The sequence below is a fragment of the Apaloderma vittatum genome, unplaced genomic scaffold (genome assembly GCF_000703405.1).
Source record: "Apaloderma vittatum isolate BGI_N311 unplaced genomic scaffold, ASM70340v1 scaffold18923, whole genome shotgun sequence".
Lineage (NCBI taxonomy): Eukaryota > Metazoa > Chordata > Aves > Trogoniformes > Trogonidae > Apaloderma > Apaloderma vittatum.
Genome location: NW_009706621.1, coordinates 25466 through 46445, shown reverse-complemented (window position 1 = coordinate 46445; position 20980 = coordinate 25466). Strand labels below are relative to the sequence as shown.

General features: G+C 38.6%; 1 protein-coding gene across 1 annotated transcript in view; it reads right to left on the bottom strand.

Moving 5' to 3' along the window:
• Positions 1-80: 80 nt before the first annotated feature.
• Positions 81-20980, bottom strand: part of RIC1 (RAB6A GEF complex partner 1) — a gene marked incomplete at its 3' end in the record, with an annotated part of 46265 nt that continues 25365 nt past the window's right edge. Inside the window, exons 5-25 of the mRNA XM_009865868.1 lie at positions 20819-20961; positions 20437-20573; positions 18351-18442; positions 17193-17281; positions 16088-16232; positions 15605-15653; positions 14049-14198; positions 13494-13697; positions 12102-12140; positions 11707-11817; positions 11020-11109; positions 10195-10355; positions 8910-9048; positions 6697-6813; positions 5083-5811; positions 4632-4790; positions 4382-4515; positions 3265-3551; positions 2295-2489; positions 408-585; positions 81-269 (exon numbers count right to left, since the gene is read on the bottom strand). Coding sequence (XP_009864170.1) covers positions 81-269; positions 408-585; positions 2295-2489; positions 3265-3551; positions 4382-4515; positions 4632-4790; positions 5083-5811; positions 6697-6813; positions 8910-9048; positions 10195-10355; positions 11020-11109; positions 11707-11817; positions 12102-12140; positions 13494-13697; positions 14049-14198; positions 15605-15653; positions 16088-16232; positions 17193-17281; positions 18351-18442; positions 20437-20573; positions 20819-20961 — 3537 coding nt within the window. The remainder of the gene's footprint in view (positions 270-407; positions 586-2294; positions 2490-3264; positions 3552-4381; positions 4516-4631; positions 4791-5082; positions 5812-6696; positions 6814-8909; positions 9049-10194; positions 10356-11019; positions 11110-11706; positions 11818-12101; positions 12141-13493; positions 13698-14048; positions 14199-15604; positions 15654-16087; positions 16233-17192; positions 17282-18350; positions 18443-20436; positions 20574-20818; positions 20962-20980) is intronic.

The window sequence follows — 20980 nt, the reverse complement described above, 5'->3', positions numbered from 1 at the left end:
AGACTGAACAACCCCAGCTCTCTCAGTCTGTTTCAGCTAGCACAACTGGCATGAAAATGAAGGTGAAAAATAACACTTACCAATCTGTAGAAGCCCACTTGTCAACAGCATAAAGGCCAGTCTTGATATTCTGACAGATTTCTCCATCAGTATCAGAGGATTGCATTATACTGAAAACCTGGTTGATCACTGACGATTCTCTGAGGATAAGGCCTATGACAACACACCAATCCAGACATCCTGCTTCCATGAAGATATGTAGCAAGTACCTATGTGGAAGAACAGTCCACTTACTCCTTTTTCCACTCTGAAGACAAAATCCCAGTGATTCTGTAGACAGCATTCCTTTCTCCTAATTCTGCATATGAGCCATTTTAAGTTTCACATGTGAAGACTGCGTTACTTACCGCAGCTGGACCTGTGACTTGTGTGGTCCTTTACTTGCCAGCTCTAGAGAGAGATGTTCAAGCTCTGACTGAGTTAAACTTAGACTAGAGAAGTTTTCATCCACCATAGTCCAGTCACCATCCACCATAGAACTTGTTTCAGTCAAGTCTGTTGCTGAACCAATGCTGCATTCGTCACCTATCAAAAACACTCAGAAACATAAGGGAAAAAGAAACTACTTACTTTAGTAAGACCCAGAACTTCTAGACTACTTCCTACAGGAACTGACAAGTTACAGGGTAGTGCTTTGCAGTGTATTACAGTACTATGAAGTTACTTCAGGCAAACTGTCCATCCCACTTCAGCATTCTTGTCACACTACACAGCTAATGCAATAATTCTTCTACCAGATAAAAATAATTCCACACAATAATATCAGTAAGGGATCCTAGAGATGTGTTGGCAATCATTGTAAGTGCACAGCCTCTTACGTACTGTAGTCCTAGAATTAAGTCTGTGGGAAGGGCTGCAGTCTGCCTAAAGATGCTGCTTTCCTAACTTTCAACTTTGTTAAAAGAGAAGATGCAATAGTAAGTTCTCAGTAAAATATCCCTGAAGATCCTGAATGCTTGGTAATGTAAATATTTACCCGCACCAATTACAGAAAGTAAGTGTTTCTAATAAAAACATGAAGAGTAGATGTAGCCAGTAGATGTAGCATTTTCACAGGGGCAGTGACGGTCAAAGTTATTTTAGCAGCTTCTTGCCCATCAACACCCCTACTGCATTAATTAGTAATGAAATTATGAGAATTCAGCTTGCAACATTTTAAAGACTAATAATTTAGTTTCACTTTAGAAATCAACTGCTTCAAAATGCATTCCAAAGTCCACTGAGCTCAAAGGTCTTCATCCAGCTCAGAAAAAAACGAGATACTTGTTTCTATAAACAGCAGTAGTGGCCAACTGCAGTACAAGACAGTGCAATGGAAAGAGAAATAAATTTTCCCCCATTTAAGTTACCTTTTTTGGAGACTTCTCTAAAAAACTTGCTTAAACCTGATGCACTTTTGCAATCTCCAGATGTAATAAACAAAAAAAATAGGAGTGAAACAGAATGAGGCAGTGCCCAAGCAGAGGGAGAGCACCTCACTCTTCCTTACTTTTTAAAGCTTCTCAAATTGTTAAGTAGCAGCCCCAAGTGCCTGACGCTCACAGGGGGCCCTAGCATCTTGGGGAGACTAGTTCACACTTAGGTACTTAGATTTTTCACCTTAAAGTGGAAATAATATTACACAGATGCCGTTGAAAACATTGCTCCATGCTTGGGGACAAAAGGGGGTAAAGAAAGATGAATTGTCAGACAGACATTTCCTGCCTCTGACTGGTCAGAAAACCTGCATAAGGAGTAAAGCCCTGCTCTGTGTTTTCATAAGCTGATCATACATCTGAGCTTTTAGAAAAGTGATTTAAACAAACCCATAGGACAAAAGGAAACTATCAGACTATAATTTCTTCAAGTTCCTCAATAAAGAACACAGTATCTTTCTAAAGAAATACAATAGCACAAAGTTCATGCATTCCAACAGTGCCAACCTGCGCAAGAGACAAACTTAGAACACTCTTCCCAGCCAGACTGTAAAAACAGTAACCACCAGACACGGGAATTTCAGCAAGTATCTATTTCATATTCTGCATGAAGTCCTTTAAGATGTGTAACACGGGCATTATCCTTCTGTTGTAAAAAATTCAGTTCACTTTTCAATGAGTCCCTTTTTTTTCCCTTCTGAATTATGGTTACTGGCACTTGAGAAGCCACAATACATCAGTGGCATGCAAATATCAAAATACAAATACATACTTCCAGGTGCATTTTTCAGTGAACACACAGAAGGAAGAGCGACTAACCTTTACTTAGCAAAGGCGAAAGGAATGCATCTTGCATGTGTGGTCCATGGGATGAAACAGTGTCAATCTCCCTCTGAGAGGAGCTGATAGTGCCAAGCCAGCTGCGACTCCGGGGTGTGCTGGAAACCCCTGTGTCCACTTCCATGTTTACAAAGGTGTCTGCAGACTGAGATTTTAGCAGCTGCTCCCCCACAACTGAAAAAAAGAAACCACCAAAGAAAAGTCATGTAATTATCGAAAAGGAAATCTGGAAAGTTCTTTTCAGGCATTTCAGGAACCTAAAAATTGTATCTAAGTTAATACTCAATTAGTTTGCTGAGGGATCACTAAAAGCAAGGGAATGCAGCAAGTTTAGGTTTTTCAGGAATTCCTGATTAGCTTTTTATGTCAGCACTGGCATGAAAGAAATACCAGCTGATAAAATGTTAGCATGAATAGAACTAAATAATGGTGCTGCTACTACCATAAAGAAGATGACTTGGGAGCTAGTATCAACTTTGCCGTAAGAAGGTGAACTACAGAACCGAGAGATTACTAATACCAAGGAGGTTCACAGTGAGTCCTCAAAATTCCTAGCCTTTAACAGAAAGTAAATTTCAAGTATTAGGAACTTCTTTCAACATAACTTAATAAAAACATCTAAAGACTGTGTAAGAATGTTGATTTTAGTAACCTTCCATAACAGAATTTACATCTGAGTTCCACTCAACATCTGCACGAGTGTTCAGCTCAGTGCACCTGAGAAAGCAAGAAACCTCCACAGAAGCAGCAGTGTAATCCAACTACACAAGAGATGCCATCTGCATTAAACAGAATCCCTTCAAAAACACACACCCCTTGTGAGAAAGCTGTGCAGGCAGCAAGCCTCAGCCTGTTCTTCGGGTGGCTGGGCTGAGGAAGGACAGATTCAGGTTGGGTGTAGGACTGCAGGAGGGAAACCTAGCCCGAATCAACTCAGATGTTACAGCACCTGTCTTGTACTTTCCATTCTTGAAAGGTGAATTAATGGATGAAGCCGGTATGACTGGAAACGGCCAGAGGAAATCCTCGTGTAGCTTTTTCAAAGCAAAGACAAAATCCTCCACGCGTGCTGCTCTGGCTCGCTCCTTGCACAGCCAGCCAATCAGCTCAAAGCCCAGCTGCGCAGCAAAGCAGCCGAGGTCTTTCAGCCTGATTTCTTCCAGCAGACGTCGCGCGTGCCGCCAGAGCATCATGTCAATGTACATGTTCTCGGCACAGTCGCTGTCTTTACTCCACCTACAGTCAGACCAGAATAAGACTGATAAAACAGTCATAAAAGCTGTTGGCCACAACCACAGTACATCAAATGACCAGAGCTGTACAGGGAATTTTCTATACATGCAGTTTCCACCATTCCTTGCTAATTATGTTCTCTATAAGATCACACTGTCTCAACAGGTGAGTGAAATAAGGTAAGGAAGTTACAACAGCAGCAGCATCCACTGAGTATAAAACTCAGTGATGCAGAAAAAAAGTAAAGAGGAAGAGATAAAAAGCAGATGCCATTACACAGTGACTTCAGAGAAACAAGTACTAGTGTAGGACTCTTCCTATGAAATCTCTTTAGGTAGTACTCTATTTAGTAATTACTAAATAAAAGAATTACTAAATAAACATTACTAAATTACTAAATAAAAGATTTGAATGTGTACTAAGATTGTTTTGAAGGTCTTATACAGGAAAAAAAAGCCAAACCCGAGATAATAATGAATCCCAGCTCAGGGCTGCTTCTGAACGCTAGTATCAATCAATATGAATTCCACACTTAAAGAGGTATTCACCCCAAGTGTAAAATGCTCTACTTACAGCTTAGCAACACACTGCTAAATCAAGATGTCCACAGTATCACAGTGCAATGTGTACTATGATGTTGCAGTACTGCAAGCTGTTCAAGACATCTTTCAGCAAAATGGATCCGTCAAATATAAGGCAAGGGGGTCTCACTAGCTATCTAAATTAGTGTGTATAGATACATACAAACACACACACTCTTAATTTACAAACTGCTAAAAGAGTTAGTACGGTACCTAACAAAGTGGGAAGGAGTGGACATGACTACCAATTACCTTTTTCCAGATGGGCCAGAGGGCATACTCAGTGTTTTTGTCAGGTTGAATTTGCTATGGAGATTCTCTGCTGACTGGGATAAACTAATGCTGCGATGTCTGAAGAACTCAAAGCCACTACTTGAACTAGGTTCCTAAAACCAAGAAAAAACAAACACACAATCAAAGGAGCACACATGCTATGTAACAGCAAGATTAATCATCCAAGGTTTGGTTAAATACTGTGATATTTACAATTTGCACCACAAACCTGAGTTGTTGGTGTAGCTGGAGGTGTCTCTGTTTCTCCAGAGCCGATGGCTTTTAGAAATCTGATCATATGACGACAAAGATCCCACTTCCCCTGCTCTAAGGCAGTATTAAATAGGAGAGTAGCATGTTGCCTGCTAACTGCGGGAACTTCCATATTCTGCAAGTAACAAAGCATAACTCACTCATCTGCTTTTCCCATCGAGCAGTATAAGTCAAGCCACATCATGTCTCATTCGAGTATAACAGAGACTGGCAGAAGCAAATTTCATGCTATTATTTTCGTTTTTATAATAGTAAGCTAACTACTTACATGGCATGATATTCCCCCCTTGACAACTGGACATAATCTCAACAGAAAACTGTTAATTTAAAGATTTAATATGCGTAACTTCAGTATGACATCATCTTTTTAAATACTACAACACAGTAAAAATCATCTCTCTCGTTACCTGTAGGATAATAAGATAAGAGGCAGCTGTGTCCAAGTCCTGGGCCATTAAGCACTCTTCAAATAAGTCCTTCGGGTTTCCAACAGCAGCAAAAAGGTAATTCCACAGGGCATATTCTGTCTTCCTAGCACAATGAACAACTGTCTGCAGGAAGAGGGGGAACTCTGTAATGAACTTCGCCACAGTGGGAAGCAGAGGGTCGGGAATGGGCTCCCGCGAGGTAGCTTCTTCTTCCAGCACTTCATGAAGCATCAGTTCTAGTACGTGAGGAAAGTATGGTAATGTGGCACAGGAGTGGGCCAAAAGCAAGGCTTGCTCACCGAGGTTCCTAACCAAGAGCTGGCGTAAAATGTGATGGAGGTAGATCTGAGAGGTTCTCTCAACAATGGAGAAAGGAAAGAGAACCTCTAAGTGTTCTCTAGCACTGGTTTGAGTGTATAAACAGTCATAGAGCACAGTGTCATTAACAGCACCAAGAACCAAGGCATCTTCAAACAAAACAGCCAAGGGGTAGATGTTGATGTGGAAAGGCAGCATGATCCGTCTTGACAGAAAGGAATGCGGTTTTCGATGATCTCTGGGAAACAGGGGAAGCCAGACTTTCATACCTGCCCCACCACAGCTGAGCCACAGAGCCTCCAGCAAATGGCGTTTCTGTTTGTTGATCCTGCAACTAGTCCACACATTTTCAACAGACTGGGCTAGGACAACTGGAGCACAAAAAGGCAGCTATTTAAAAAAAAAAACCACAACAAAAACAAAACATTAATCAGAATGCATTGTTGCTTTCTTTTTCTACCTTCCTCATACGAACTCTTCTTTCAGCTAAGAACTACTCTCTTCAAACATGTTATTCTTCTAACAAAGAAGAAACAAATCTGCTCAACCCTTAAATCCATCCTTGTACCTGGGAAAACACCACTTATTACTTACATTACCTCAAAAGACATGTCTTTCGGTTTTTTAACCTCCGTATACTTTAGTCAGGAAGCCAGAGCAGGGAGAATAAATGATGAAAATAAAAACCTTCTCCAGGAAGGCCAAGAGTAACCAACCCAGAACTGACAAAATTACTACAAACATCAAATCTGCTAGTGCTTGATCGAGTTGCAAACTCAGATTTCACTCTCCCAAAGTGCTTGTTCCATTTAAAAGTATTTTTCATGGCACAGAAAAATTGAAAAATTCAGTCACTTATTTCTGTTATTGTTTGGTTTAGGAAACTTGTAAATATATTCTGCCAAAAATGGTCATGTTCTATAAACACACAGAACAGTTTTAGATAAGACTGGCGATTTTCTGTCATTAGTGCATGCCGAATTTTGCCCAGGAACTTTATGCTTAAAACTCTTAACTTTCACTGCAATGTAAGTAGCAAATACTTCAGTTAGACATTCACACAATTAAGTAGAAATGTTTCACAGATTCTTAGAGAGAAAAAATAAATAATCACAGGAGTAGTGATTTACTTCCAGCTAGTAATTCACCCTGTAAGTGTAGATAGACACTGCCTTCCGTTACAGACCTCATTATGCCTGGACCGTTCCCCCAGCTTTTTCAGTCACAGACAACATCTCTGAAACCATATACAACAGTCCACATTTATTTACTCACATGTTTCCTTTGATTAGGATTATTATCCTTATCACGTATCTGGGGTCCAGATCGATCCCTTTGCAACATGATGAGCTGTCCTGCTAAGTTTAGCATAATACTTTCAGCCTCACAAGCCTAAGAATAAAATAGTATTATGCAAATTATTTAAGCTTTTTGAACATATCATTTTACCCATAACCACAATACAAATCCAGAATAAAAAGAGCAAATTAACTTCACTGCTGTACAGAGAAGAGTAACAACCAAATTCAATGCAGAAGGACACAGAAAAATCAAGTAGAGCTAAGTACCTACAGATAGATTCATTTATATAATTCTAGGGCAAAGTAATAAATACTGGAAGGCTGGCTTCTTGTTCACTAGACTCATTCCACATGTTTATTTGATATGGGCTTTTTCCAGCTATGCCTCTTGGCATAGGCAAGCCACCAGTATTTTAAAAAAATAAAGCTCTATTCTTATCAGTATCACCACTATACAATTGCCAGTATCTGACTGAAAAAACTAACAGAGGTACACAAGCCAAAAAGCTTTTAGCCTGAAAGAAAGCTTTTAGCCTGAAAGTGTTTTAGGCTAAAAGAGTTGAGTTTTTTAGGCTAAAAGAGTTGAGTTTTTTAGGCTAAAAGAGTTGAGTTTTTTAGGCTAAAAGAGTTGAGTTTTTTAGGCTAAAAGAGTTGAGTTTTTTAGGCTAAAAGAGTTGAGTTTTAGGCTAAAAGAGTTGAGTTTTAGGCTAAAAGAGTTGAGTTTTAGGCTAAAAGAGTTTTAGGCTAAAAGAGTTTAGCCACACTCATACAGCATCTTGAACTTTTAGGAGGTGCAGTTAGAGAAAAATCTTTCTAGTTAGGTATATAAAGAAAGTAAAGTACCCCTACTAAAGATTTATTTCATGACTGTTACATTTTAATTTTAAACCGTGTCACTGGAGCTCACACCATGCTGTGCATGGGCCTGTACAACAAATTGGCAGCATCATGTGTTAAGGTCACTAATAGACAGCAACAGTGAATAAGCTGACACGCTCCACCTAAGCCAGACCCATTTACTTGGTCTACAGTGCAGAGTGATATTCAGTGCCATAAATAGTTTTATTTTGATCAGGAGGACTGATTAAGCCTGAAGATATGGGCTCTTAGTCAGAAAGAAAGGGGTTAATATATGTTCAGTCTGGAGCTAAGTTTAAAACACTACTAATGCTGTAAAAATTTTCAGTAGGTTTCTCTCAAAACTAGGAAACTTCACAGGTCAGGTAGTTCAGGAATAAGGACACTCTCACAGCAAGATGGACAAAAAAAACCACAAGCACGTTGGCTTTTATGCCCCTGTCTAAGATCCTATCACAGTCACAGAACATGTGCAGCACTGTGAGACATTAAATTAGAATAAAATGAAGGAAGCAAGTGCAAACCTTCATATTTTACATCTATGCCACCACTTTCATATCTGCCACTGGCTTCAATATGTGGAGAAAAATATGCACCTCCATGTGTCTACGGGCCTGCCTCAGACTACACAACTTGCAAACTGTCTCAAGGTAGCTGATCTGACACGAAAATACACTTCATACTGCAGCTACTCAAAAGTTAAGCTTAATTTGTTTACACACAGACAAGAGAAATCCAAGCTCTCTTCACACTGTGCTTTCCATAACCTGAATCATTTCCTAGACCTAAGAGAGTATTTCACCTTCACACCTTAGTCATTGTTTGGCTGTTGGCCTATCTCCTGATGTAACTTGTGGGAGAGATTATCTTATTTTATTTTAGCGTAGTAGGAAGTGGAGTAGACGTAATCTTATAGGGTGTCATATGCCATCTTTTCCTCTTTTTCTGTTTATTCTTTGATTAATGAACCTGTTGCCACAAGAAAGGCACTTCCTAATGCCACTGATTGCTTCAGTGTTCAACTTTTAAAATACAATAGAGAAACATATCCTTGAGATAGTTCAGTTTAAACTGTCCTCTGAGATTTGGTCCCAAACTTTGCAAGATGGTAAGTGAAGCATAAGTTTGGATTTTATTTGCAGCCCCTCACCCCCAAATCACATATAAAATGTTTATATAGCAAGCATCAGAAAAAAAAGTGTTCTGCTTTTTACCCCATAGAAGAACCACTGATTTATGAATCATTTATCAACGAGGTAACCTTTGAGGACTATGCTAACAACTTCAGGTATCGACTCTTTTAAGCATTGAGCACTACAGGACAGTTACCTGCTGAGGCATCTTCAAGGTGATGCCAGTCTCTGTCCTCACCGATGTCAATGTAACAGACACGACAAGAAAAGGATGAGGAATGTACCGAGACATGGACACTTCTTGAAGAACTTGGATACTGGCAGTAGGGTTAAGACTGAAAAGAAAGATGATTACATTTAGCGATTTCGAAATAGTTTTTAACATAAACTTAACATCCTGAAGTACATCTAATGACAAGAAGCAACTTTAGCTTGGAGAAGAGGAGGCTGAGGGATGATCTCATTAATGTTTATAAACATGGCAAGGGAGAGTATCAGGAGGACAGATCCAGGCTCTTCTCAGTGATGTCCAATGACAGGACAAGGGGCAATGGGTACAAGCTGGAACACAGGAAATTCCACAAAAACATCAGGAAAAAGTTTTTCCCTGTGAGGGTGCCAGAGCCCTGGCACAGGCTGCCCAGGGAGGTTGTGGAGTCTCCTTCTCTGGAGACATTCAAAACCCACCTGGACACGTTCCTGTGCGATCTACTGTAGGTGATCCTGCTCTGGCAGGGGGGCTGGACTAGATGATCTTTTGAGGTCCCTTCCAACGCCTGACATTCTGTGATTCTGGAACTTAACCTCAGCAAACAGTTTACAGGCCAAAATGACCTTCCTTTAACCAGGAATCCCAGAGGCCCTAATATCTACTCTACATAAACCTAATCTGCGCTACTTTATCTTGATAGTATTGGGGAATACAGCTAAGAGCAGACAGAAGGCAACATCAGATGCTTCAGAATAAGACTCCATCACCCTTCAGTAAAACAGTTACAGGGTTTGGATTTTGTTGGGAGTTTACTTTGAAAAGCCTTGAAAATATTTTCCTCTGAAGTGGAACAACAGTTTGCTTTCTGCTTTAAAAATAAAAAAATAAATAAATTCCCTTCTTAGGCACTTCAAAAAACCTGAAAATCTTCATCTCACCCTTCGTTCACTAATCTGTTTCAAAGAATCTAGCTCTTACATTGCTACCTCTTTTGCGCCAAAATAGCTCCCCCCAAAACCACACCACAGGCCAACCTTTTCTCTCCATCTTTGCTACTCCACCGCCACCCTCACCAATTCCAACTTCTAATGTTAGAAACACTTTTTAATAAAAATATTCCAATAGGTGGGTGTCTTTTGATACCCTCTGTATTTTAAAAACCTGATTCCACAAGTCAGCCAACAACTTCACGCTATCATAAGACTTCACTCAGATTGAGAACAGATTTACAAGTAAGTTACTGCAAAAACATTCAAATACTGATGCTCACCCTTCAGGCCTCCTCTCAATACTGTAAAGGCAAATGGAACAATCTGCTCTGAACAATATTACAATGTCCCGGAAAACACTCAGTAGTAATGTGTCTGCTTGCACTTTGGTGATGTGTGCAAATGCATTGTCGAGATTAGACGTTCGCAGGTAGATTCTCAGCTACAAGGGAAAGGAGTAGTTTGAATATAGTTTCTGACTAGCAACAAACCAACAGTAATTCCACATTCCATTATTTTCTTTTTTTGTAGAAAGGCTGTCAAGGATTTTTAACAACAGACATTACTGTATTTTTGTTTAATCAAATGTTCTTATCCATTGCATGGTATTATTGCATTCAAAGTAATTTAAGAACAATACAGACACATCTGAAGTACGTCCCTGCCCAAAACAGGGAGGTTGGACTAGATGATCACTAAGGTCCCTTCCAGCCTATGCTATTCAATTTTAAAACAAACAAACAAACATAAGGAAAGGTTTTATTTGTTAGTTTTAAAAAACAAAGACTAAGTAAAGTCTTTCTGTCCATCTAATCTAGAACTCAAAATACTGTAACTAGATACCTCAGAACTGGCTTCATGCTAACATGCAAAAATGTCCTCAAGTTTTCAAAAGAATAAGTACATTCATGGTAGTCAGCAGAAAATAATTTATTATTGCCATTAAAAAGTATTCTTCAAAGAAGAATACTTACATATTAATAAAGAATTTCTGAACTTGACCAAAATCCACCTATGTATCAAGCTTTTAATATTTACAGCATTACTGTATAAGAGACATGATATTCTAAATCATGATTTATTCACTTTGAAAGAAATTACCTCACCTCTTCCTGATGATCATTTAAATTAAAACACGCAAGAACAATGAAGTCATTCCACCACGCTAAGCCACCTGTCACCATCATATTTTGCTCCTGAAAAGAATAAAGCAAGCAAATTATATGTATGTATGCACCTATGTATTTTTATATAACTTTATACACACGTTCTATGGGTAATTTCTCAAAGCTACACGTGATCTCTGTAGGATTTACTAATAGTGGCAAGACAATCTACATATATTAAGTCTTTGTTGTTTAAAAACCCCCAAATTACTAAAGAAGGACAAATATCCTCTTTCAAAACATAGCTCCACAGTTCCTTATGCTACTGGCACCCTTGGGCTCTCTCAAATTAGCTTTCTGCTTCTGGTCAGAATTCAAAAGCAAGCTCGGCATCCAAGGGTTTGTCTCACACAAACTGTCAGATGAGACATATGGGAATAAGTGTCTGACTATACACACTCAGATTTGGAAATCTTTTAATAATCAGACATACATTACTGTGCCAAAGCCACGAGATAAATGTTTCAGACATTTCTTGAAAACCACATGCTAACCCAGCATTCTTAACCCCAAGTGTGTCTACAGGTTGTTTATTTGTAAAAAGGTATTTTTTCACTTTCTCCAGGAGCCACATTCCAACAAATACAACCTCCCCAGTACACCTGAGTAAACAGCAGAACCTCTCACCTGGGTAATGTTTCCAAACAGCTTCCATTTTTTGGTGAGTAAAGAATAATGTGCAAAACCAAACTTGCCAACAACAGCTACATTCTGTCCAAGTTTGTCAATAGCTGAAAACTATTCAAAGAGAAAAAAAAACAGAACCTCAGGAGGGAACTTACTTAAATCATATATCCTACCGAAGTACATCACTACAAGGCAATATAATGTCAGAGTCAAAACTTGTAAACTATCTTCATGTTTTCCACTTTACTGCCCAACACATACTCTTCTTTCTGTAATTTAAAACAATGATTTCATCTTCCAGAGCTCATCCAACCCCAAAGGACATTATAAAAACCCTACAAAATGAAACCCCAAGACTTTCAAAAAAGCAAGAATATATTCTTAAAATGACTCACCCTTATAGGCCAGTTACTCTCTAGATATGTACTATGAATCTATGAAAAAAAAAAAAAACAAAATCAAATGCACATAACTACACCAAGAACTACTAAAGTCGTGATAAATTATAATGTTCTAAAGGAATCTGTACAATGTCCATGTTCTCCCAAAATACTGGCTTCAAGGTTTTTGATGCTGTGTATTCTTTTTTGAAGACAATCCCTTCCCAACTGCCCCACCCAAGGCAGTTATCAAAACCTAAATATTTTTAATACAAAAAGTGCATTAATAACACAACAGCTAATACCGTATGACAGACTGATGACCCAAATTTGCTCTTCTACCCCCGCTTAGTTCCTTCTCCTCCATCAGATCCTTTCATGGGAACACACAAGTTTTGATGAACACACCACTCGGGAGGTACTTTCAGTGTTCAGATGAACTATCTAATCCCTTCAGAAAAACACATCAGCAAAACCAAGAGCCTTGTTATGAAAGCACTGGACTGGGATACGTCAAATTACATCTTGATCCAGGATTCTTCATGTCACATGGGATGACACAAACCCAGGTTCAAACTCCAGCCCTTGGTCTGATACCAGGCAGGTAAGCGCTCTCACCACCCAGCCACCGTCTCTTTTCATGGGTATGTTACTACCCCCAGTAATTCCAATTGTCTTAGTTTTACACCTACATGGAATGAAGAGTTTCCCCTTCTACCTGGCCAGCCACAGTAGAAATTCAACAGTATCTAGGAACCTCACATATATGTCCAGAGTCACATACTGTTTAATACTGATTTAAAATCTCGGTGACTTTTTAAAAACTTTTACTTAGAAAAATACCTACCAATTCAAGAGTGTTAGAACACACGCTAGAATAACAGATTAAAGTTACTTAATTTTTCCTCTATATTGTAGAGAAAACAGAATCTGTCCCATTACTACGCCCCTTGAAATAATTTCTTACTTGCAAGCTTGATATTGTGAAGTTTTATCTACATGTTTAAACACATGTCATCTAAGTCTGCTTGAAAACACAATCAAAGTCCAAAGGCTGTATTCATCAGCTGAACATGCTTAAATCAATTTGTATAAATAGCAGTGCACGTTGCACTTAATGCTCCCTTTCAAAGCAATTTAAATACTCACACCTGAAGTCAAAAAGACATTTAGATTTTTTTTACTGGCTAGGATGCAAACTCAGCCACAAAACCGATATGGCCAACATTCCTTTACCATGTGGCAACAAGAAAAGGCTGTACCATTGGAAACCCAAGAGGCAATAAAAAGGCAATGATCTCATACTGCAGGAAAAGGGTATGGCAGAATGTGATGAGATAAGCTGCAAATTCCAGTCCTGTAAATCTTGCAAGCACAGAAAATATGTGGCCAACCAGCAACAATTACCTGTACAACATGCCAATGCCTGTGTCCTAGTAAAGTGCTTAAACCCTGAGAATCTAAACTGTCATCTGGAAATGGGCCTCTCTCCCTTGTAGGCTTATGTTCAGAGTGTGCTGAAGTACTTCTGGGACTCTGAGCTTGTGTTGCATCTCCACAGTTCAAATACAAGCGATCTTCTCCTTGAAGGAGGACTTGTTCCTGGTTACTCTACATTAAAAACAAAACAAAACAAAACCACAAAAGCAACCTTGAACTCCATGTAGAGAAAATGAAGGAAAAGAAATTATCAATATATTAACAATTTCTACATAAACAATATGAAAAGTAAGTGTTAAGGCAGTTCTTGAATATTGTATCACTTTGTACTAGTAGGTTTTATGTTACAGGATTGCATAGTAGTATTTTCAAATACCATTCTAAAGGCTTTACGATAAAATAAGGCGACCAGTCTAATGGCTGCAGAACAAACTTAAAATCTTTAAGAGAATAACTCAGAGGTCACCTGAAAACTGAAAATATGCTCTAAAAAAAGTGTATATTTATCAACAAAAAACTTACCATACAAGGATTAACAGTGAGTGCACTCTTGATGAAATGAAACTGCAGGATACCAAATCGGCAAGCTTCATTACTTGCATCTCTTTCAGACTTCATGTTTGAAGAACTCCCATCAATAACCCACAGGTGATACCCTTCTGACCCCCAGGTCTGAATGTAAAAGAACAACAATAATAACCCAAAACCAACACTACATATTCTCAGAACACAAGAACTACAGAAATTTACTGTATCTGATCTTACAATATACATGAGCCTGGTAAAAAAAAACTTTGGTGCTCTAAAGTGTATAATCATGGCAATTATAAGGAACCCATAGCACTAAAATCCACGAGGAACAGTAAGAATTCTTGCTTAAATTCCTTTTTTTTTTGTAAAATATGTGGGTTAAATGAGAAGTAATTGCTCAAAACATCTCCATCAGTAATGAAGACTGTTTAGTTTAAAGCAACTAACAAAAAATCCACAAACAGAATCATGCAGGAAAAAAATCTTGATCCCCACCCCAAAATAACATGTTCCTTGAATTCACTGGTATTAAAATTCCAATCTTTGTTGTTTTTTAAAGGTATATTGTACTGTCCTTGCAAATATGTACACCCACTTGGGATGCATGTTTAAAACTGCCAGTCTTTCTAGCAACTAGGCTATACACAAATCAAACCATATCTTTTAGAAATATTGTATAAAATTCATCATAGAATCGTAGAATGTTCAGGGTAGGAAGGGACCTCTAGAGATCATCTAGTCCAACCCCCCTGCCAGAGCACGGTCACCTAGGGCAGCCACACAGGAACGCATCCAGGTGGGTTTTGAAAATCCCCAGAGAAGAAGACCGTTTGTATGAAAGGCCGTGAAGATCGTGTTTGATACTTATCAACATCTACTGATTCCACAGGCTAGCAGGATTTCATGTTAATTAATTTGTATTAAAACAACAGCAGATGAAGTTTCTCTTGAATTCATATTCTGAGTTAAGCTGCTTCAAAAGCCAAAGGTAAGCTAGTAATTTTAGGGAAATAATTAAGTTTACAACTACTGTTTCTCTGTGTCTCACTGTCCTGAAATATAACATTAGATTTAAAAGAAAAAAGGAGGGAAAAGGAGGGAAAAGGAGGGAAAAGGAGGGAAAAGGAGGGAAGAGAAGGGAAGAGAAGGGAAGAGAAGGGAAGAGAAGGGAAGAGAAGGGAAGAGAAGGGAAGAGAAGGGAAGAGAAGGGAAGAGAAGGGAAGAGAAGGGAAGAGAAGGGAAGAGAAGGGAAGAGAAGGGAAGAGAAGGGAAAAAAAAGAAAAAAAAAAAAAGAAAACCAGAAATACTGATTTTTAATATTACAAGTAAAGCCAAGAAAAGGCATGTCATGCACACATCATGATCAGGCATATACAGGGGGAAAAAAAAAAAATCATCAGTTGTCCCCTTCTCCCTCTTCCTTCAATCCAACATTGGTGTCAGGAAGAATAGCAAAAGCATCTTACTCTTTAAAAATAACGAAGCTAAAGAAAGCCAGCTTGATTTTCTGAAAATTTGTTTTACATTATTCCTACAGTCATATTTACCATAGAACTGATCTTTAGAGGATCCTTTTTGGCACCATCAGACTGATACCTTAAAAACAGAACAGATCAAGTTTGAGTTTGGAAGTATCTTCATCAAAATAAGAAATTACCCTCCTGTCTTTGTATTGTCACATGGTTCTATACTGAACACCACCTCAGACTGTAAAGCCTGTTTGATCCACGACACTGTATGAAAGGCCATGCAATTGTTAGATGACAGGCAAAACTATTTGAACTGTGATTTCTGGACGTTAGCACATTTTCACCAAATACATTCTGGCACTGAGAGGATTTTAGTATTTGCGTGCTGAAGCCTGCCTTCAGAGTCATTTGCTTTTACAGCCAAAAAGATCACTACAAAAAAAAAAAGAATCAAATTATTCCCTTCTCATATTGTAATTATTTCAGTACTCAAGGAATTATAATGGAAAAAGATTTTTTAAAGCTGATAAAACGGTTTACAATTTCATTAAAGATACTCACGCAAAATCACCTCCTAAAGTACAGATAAGCTGAGCACCAAAAACACTCCATAAGGACAAGCCTCCACATTCCCAGGTCACCATCACAACACAGCTATCAGGTGACCATCTGATTAGTTTAACAGGTCCTGTTTTATTCCAAATATCTGTTTAAAAACAGACAGTGAAATAGCATGTCAAAACCATAAAATGTCCTTCAACTGCTTTCACCATAACAGTAGAAACAAAAATATATGGAAATAAATATTTGATTTTTCAAATTAATTTCTTTGCTGCGTTCAAACTGACCATCTCAAAATGAACAAGCATCAAACGAAGCATTCATGTTTTCTTTCCAATATATGTTTGGTTTCACAGGAAACTAAGAATATATGAAGACAGGGCATAAATAGGCTGTGCTATGACACAAGCACAGAAATGCAATTCTGCCAAACTGACTTTTAGGACAATATAAGATTTCATATTCACCCTTGAAACCTCTTCCTCTGGCACTTAACATAACTGTGAAACTCAGTTATTTATAGATTTGGTTTGGGGTTTTTTGGCTGAAACCTAATAGACACACACACTGCCAGTTGAGAACGCAATTTATCCACTTGATACATTCCTCACTCTAAAGCCCGCAATACTCATCACCATTGCATGAAAAATTCCACGAAGCTTTTTTTCACTGCAGTTTAGGCAGATTGCTGGATTACTCGATTTTTTTTCTTTATCCTGTATGTTGTTTCAAGTTAATTCACGCCCCTATTATATTAATTAATCAATCTTTACAATAATAAAAATAAATAATTTTCTCAGGTGAGTAACAACAAAGAACATCCAGAAGCAACACTGTCTGTATCCTACTAACCCAGATTAAGATTTAACAGAAACAAAATGAAGAAAAAAATCAACCCCAGATCCTCAAACATTAAACATATCCAAAAGTGAGTTCAAGCAGCTGAAAAAAAGTGTAAATGTAAATTACGACAAACATGAAAGAGCAAATACTAATCCCACTCGTGATAATACAAACAACAAATAGGTTATAACTAGCCAAGGATAAAAATATTCTTTAATACCCTAAAAGCAGCTGGAAAACTCTAGCATTAAAAGTAGCTCACCAGGATATTGTTTTGGTGTCAGCTCCAATTTATGAGAAAACTGCATGGCACCAGTGGTGGTATCTATCGTATAAACCTGCACAGAGCCACTAGAAAAGATTACACATGCTTTAGACTACAGACCATTTGGATTTCACAGCAATTTCAAGAGGTTAATAGAAACAGCTTTTTCCCCACCATACCAAATTGATCTAGAATAGAAACACTGTGCAAAGAAACACTCAAAGAACTTTATGAAACCAGTTTGTAAGTTACTTCCCAGAAGGCAGTGGAGGACCCAAAATACCAGGCCTCTATTAAAAATGCACTCAGATTACTTAATTTTCTGCAAATATGCATGCACACACAATCCACATACATTTATGGCTTTCGACTACAAGACAATCCATGACAAAGTCAGCATTCAGTCAGTTAAAGTTTCAAAGGTATGCTAATGCACATCATGACCAATAAATGTAGCAACCATTTGTGCATCACAGGCAAACACCAACACACTGCATGGTTACTACAACTGAGAATAATATTTCTGAAAAAGAGAGTTGAAAACTAAACTACCCAGATCTTTTGAAATGCTGTAAAGAACAACTACAATCTCAGAAAAAAAACCTGCACTCTAGAGCAGCTAAATCAGTATTATACAGGAGCAACTGTCCTGAAGGAGCAGTGAGCAAAACACCACAACTAGAAGCACTTCTGCAACCTTTGGTTTATAAATTTTCACAGTTACTCAAATAGGCAACATTTTTCCTGACCAGAAAAACACTTCACAGAGCATTTTCTCAGGTGAGTGTGAAGTGCTGATTCTTGTCCAATATTACTATGATTAACTGCTTAAAACTGACTTTATAATTCTGCTTAGAGATTAACTGGGAGATAAGCACTTTCTGATTCTTACTACTCGTCCAGCCATCTTTTTTTTTTTTGCCGGAGCTGAACAGCAAGCATCAATTTCAACTGCAGTTCAAGTAGCCAATTGTTTCTTTCCTCTTCCATCCCACGTTCTTCACGGGGCCCATTATACAATCCTCTCAGAAAGATGGATCATTTTCATCTTTACAGCTCTTGTGAGACAACTTGATAAAAAGAAACCAGTACTCAAGCTTTATAACGAAACCCTTTCCCTCCCACCTCACATTGAACCAGCCTTAAAAAACTTACTTGGCACATCCAAATGCCATTAACCTGTATTTGTTATTTACTGCCACACAAGTTCCATCAATCACATCTTGTGCCCAAACACCATGGAGCTGCTGTAAAGAAGAATTCAAAGAGAATTTGGTTCAACAGCACTTTTACTCACAAAAGTCAGGTTCTACCCATGTGTTACCTATGTACATTATATTACAGATCAGCCCATTCACAGAATGTCAGGGGTTGGAAAGGACCTCTAGAGATCATCTAGTTAACCCATCCTGCCAGAGCAGGATCACCTACAGCAGGTTGCACAGGGTCGTGTGCAGGTGGGTTTTGAATGTCTCCAGAGAGGGAGACTCCACAACCTCTCTAGGCAGCTCTGCCACTCTCAAACTAAAACATTCATCCTCATGCTTAGATGGAACTTCCTATGTTTGTCCCCACTACCTCTTGTCCTGTCACTCGACACCACTGAAAAAACACTGGCCCCATCCTCCTGACAACCCCCCTTTAAGTTTTATAAGCATTGATAAAATACCCTTCTGGGTCTTCTCTTCTCCTGATTAGAAAGCCCCAAGTCTCCCAGCCTCTCCTCATAAGAGAGATGTTTCAGTCCCCTAACCACTTTTGTAGCCCTTTTCCATACCCTCTCCAGCAGTTCCCTGTCTCTCTTGAACTGGGAAGCCCAGAACTGGACACAATACTCCAGGGCAGAGGAAAGGGCCAGGATAACCTCCCTGGACCTGCTGGCGACACTGTTCTTGATGTACCCCAGGATGCCATTGGCCTTCTTGGCCACGAAGGCACATGCTGGCTTATGGTCAGCCTGTTGTCCAGCAGGACCCCCAGGTCCTTTTCCCCAGAGCTGTTTCCCAGTATGTCAGTCCCCAACCTGTGCTGATACATGGGCTTGTTCTTCCACAGATGTAGAACTCTATGCTTGCCCCCCTTGAATTTCATTAAGTTTCTCTCTCAACAGTTCTCCAGCCTGTCCAGGTCACACTGGAGGGCAGCACAGCCTTCTGGTATGTCAGCCCCCCTTCTCAGCTCTGTGTCATCAGCAAACTTGCTGAGGGGACATACACTCTGTCCCTTCATCCAGGTCACTGATAAATGTATCTACCAGAAGCGGACCCAGTACTGACCCCTGGGAAACACCATTAGTTATGGTCCTCCAATTAGACTGTGTGGCACTAATCGCAACCCTCTGAGCTCTTTCAGCGAGTTTTCAAATGAGCTGACCTTCATCACCTCAGGAAATTTCAGTTGCAACTGTCATTAATATGGCTCTCATAAACAAAATCCAGTATATGTATTACTGGTTTCATTGTTTTCAGTAAAAAAATCACAGAAAGATGCCAGTATGTAATAGAATTGTTTGAATAATCAAAGCTCTGAATAATCAAAGCAAGTCAGTAACTGTAAGGCAAGAATATCCTTGATACTGCATAAAAAAAAGCAACCTGTGAACTAAGGATAAAGACAAAATACAAAATAGGAAAACAAATTCCTGTCTGCTACAGCTAAGGTCACAGATACTGTAAGTGTGTGAAGGAGTTTGGGGCAGACTAAACAAATGCTTCTGGGTTTTCTTCAATTAAAATAAAAAGGTCTAACAATAAAATGTAGCACAGTCTGTAGGCTGAACTACAGGTAAAATACACCTAACTTGGAAAAGATTCCTTTAAAGCAAATTCTGAAGTTTGCTTTTCACAATGAGAAGACATAGATTTTATTACCACTAAAAACTAGAAATAGCACCCAAGATTTTTGCCAAAGTAAAAGCCACTTCTTATCACCCCACTTATAACTAGCAACAGGAGGTCTGTCACAGAGACACCAGGAAGATCTGAGAACTCTAATGACATTTTGAGGCAATAAATAAATTAAATCTAATATCAGTTATGCTTTCCCATAGATAGGTACTAGCTTAGTACGATCTAGTTCAAATTACTTATGGAAAACAGTATTTTTATATCTTAAGCAGTTGCTAAATTTTAATTTCTTTGCAGCTGAATGGAATTCAAAGTAGAAAGCCAAATAAAATGCCAAAGAGAGGAAAAATGCATTTCTTGCAGATTGCAGGCTAGAAATACTAAAGGAAATATACCTCAGCAGTGAATCTACTTGACATTGGTGTAATGAAACCAACTCTGCCATCATTAAAAACAACAGCAAAACCATCAAGTGTGGCACAGTATTCCATATCTCTGATGTAAACATCTTCAAAGCCCAAAAATGAACCTGCTGAAAAAATACCAGTAATTTAGAAATATGTGAACACAGTGATATTGCAAGCCAACAGATTTTCAGTTGTTTATTTATTACTTCAGGAAAAAAAAAAACCACCTAATTTAAACACGCTATTTTGTTCACATTTACAAAAGACTATTTTTCTCATTTCTGTTTGAGTACAGAGATAATATTTTGTAATAGACAGTATTTTGCCAATAGTTAACTATAATAAGCAATGAAAAAAACCCAAAGCCTACCTCGAGAAGACTGCAGGTCCACAGAAAATGGAACAGTACATAGGTTGATGGCCTTCCTTCCATTGGTCATACCATCCCAGTGAACAAGATGTAGAAACCCATCGGCAGTAGCAACAAGTAGATCCTCTAACATGGACTGCAAACTAACAAAGGTATTTGTCA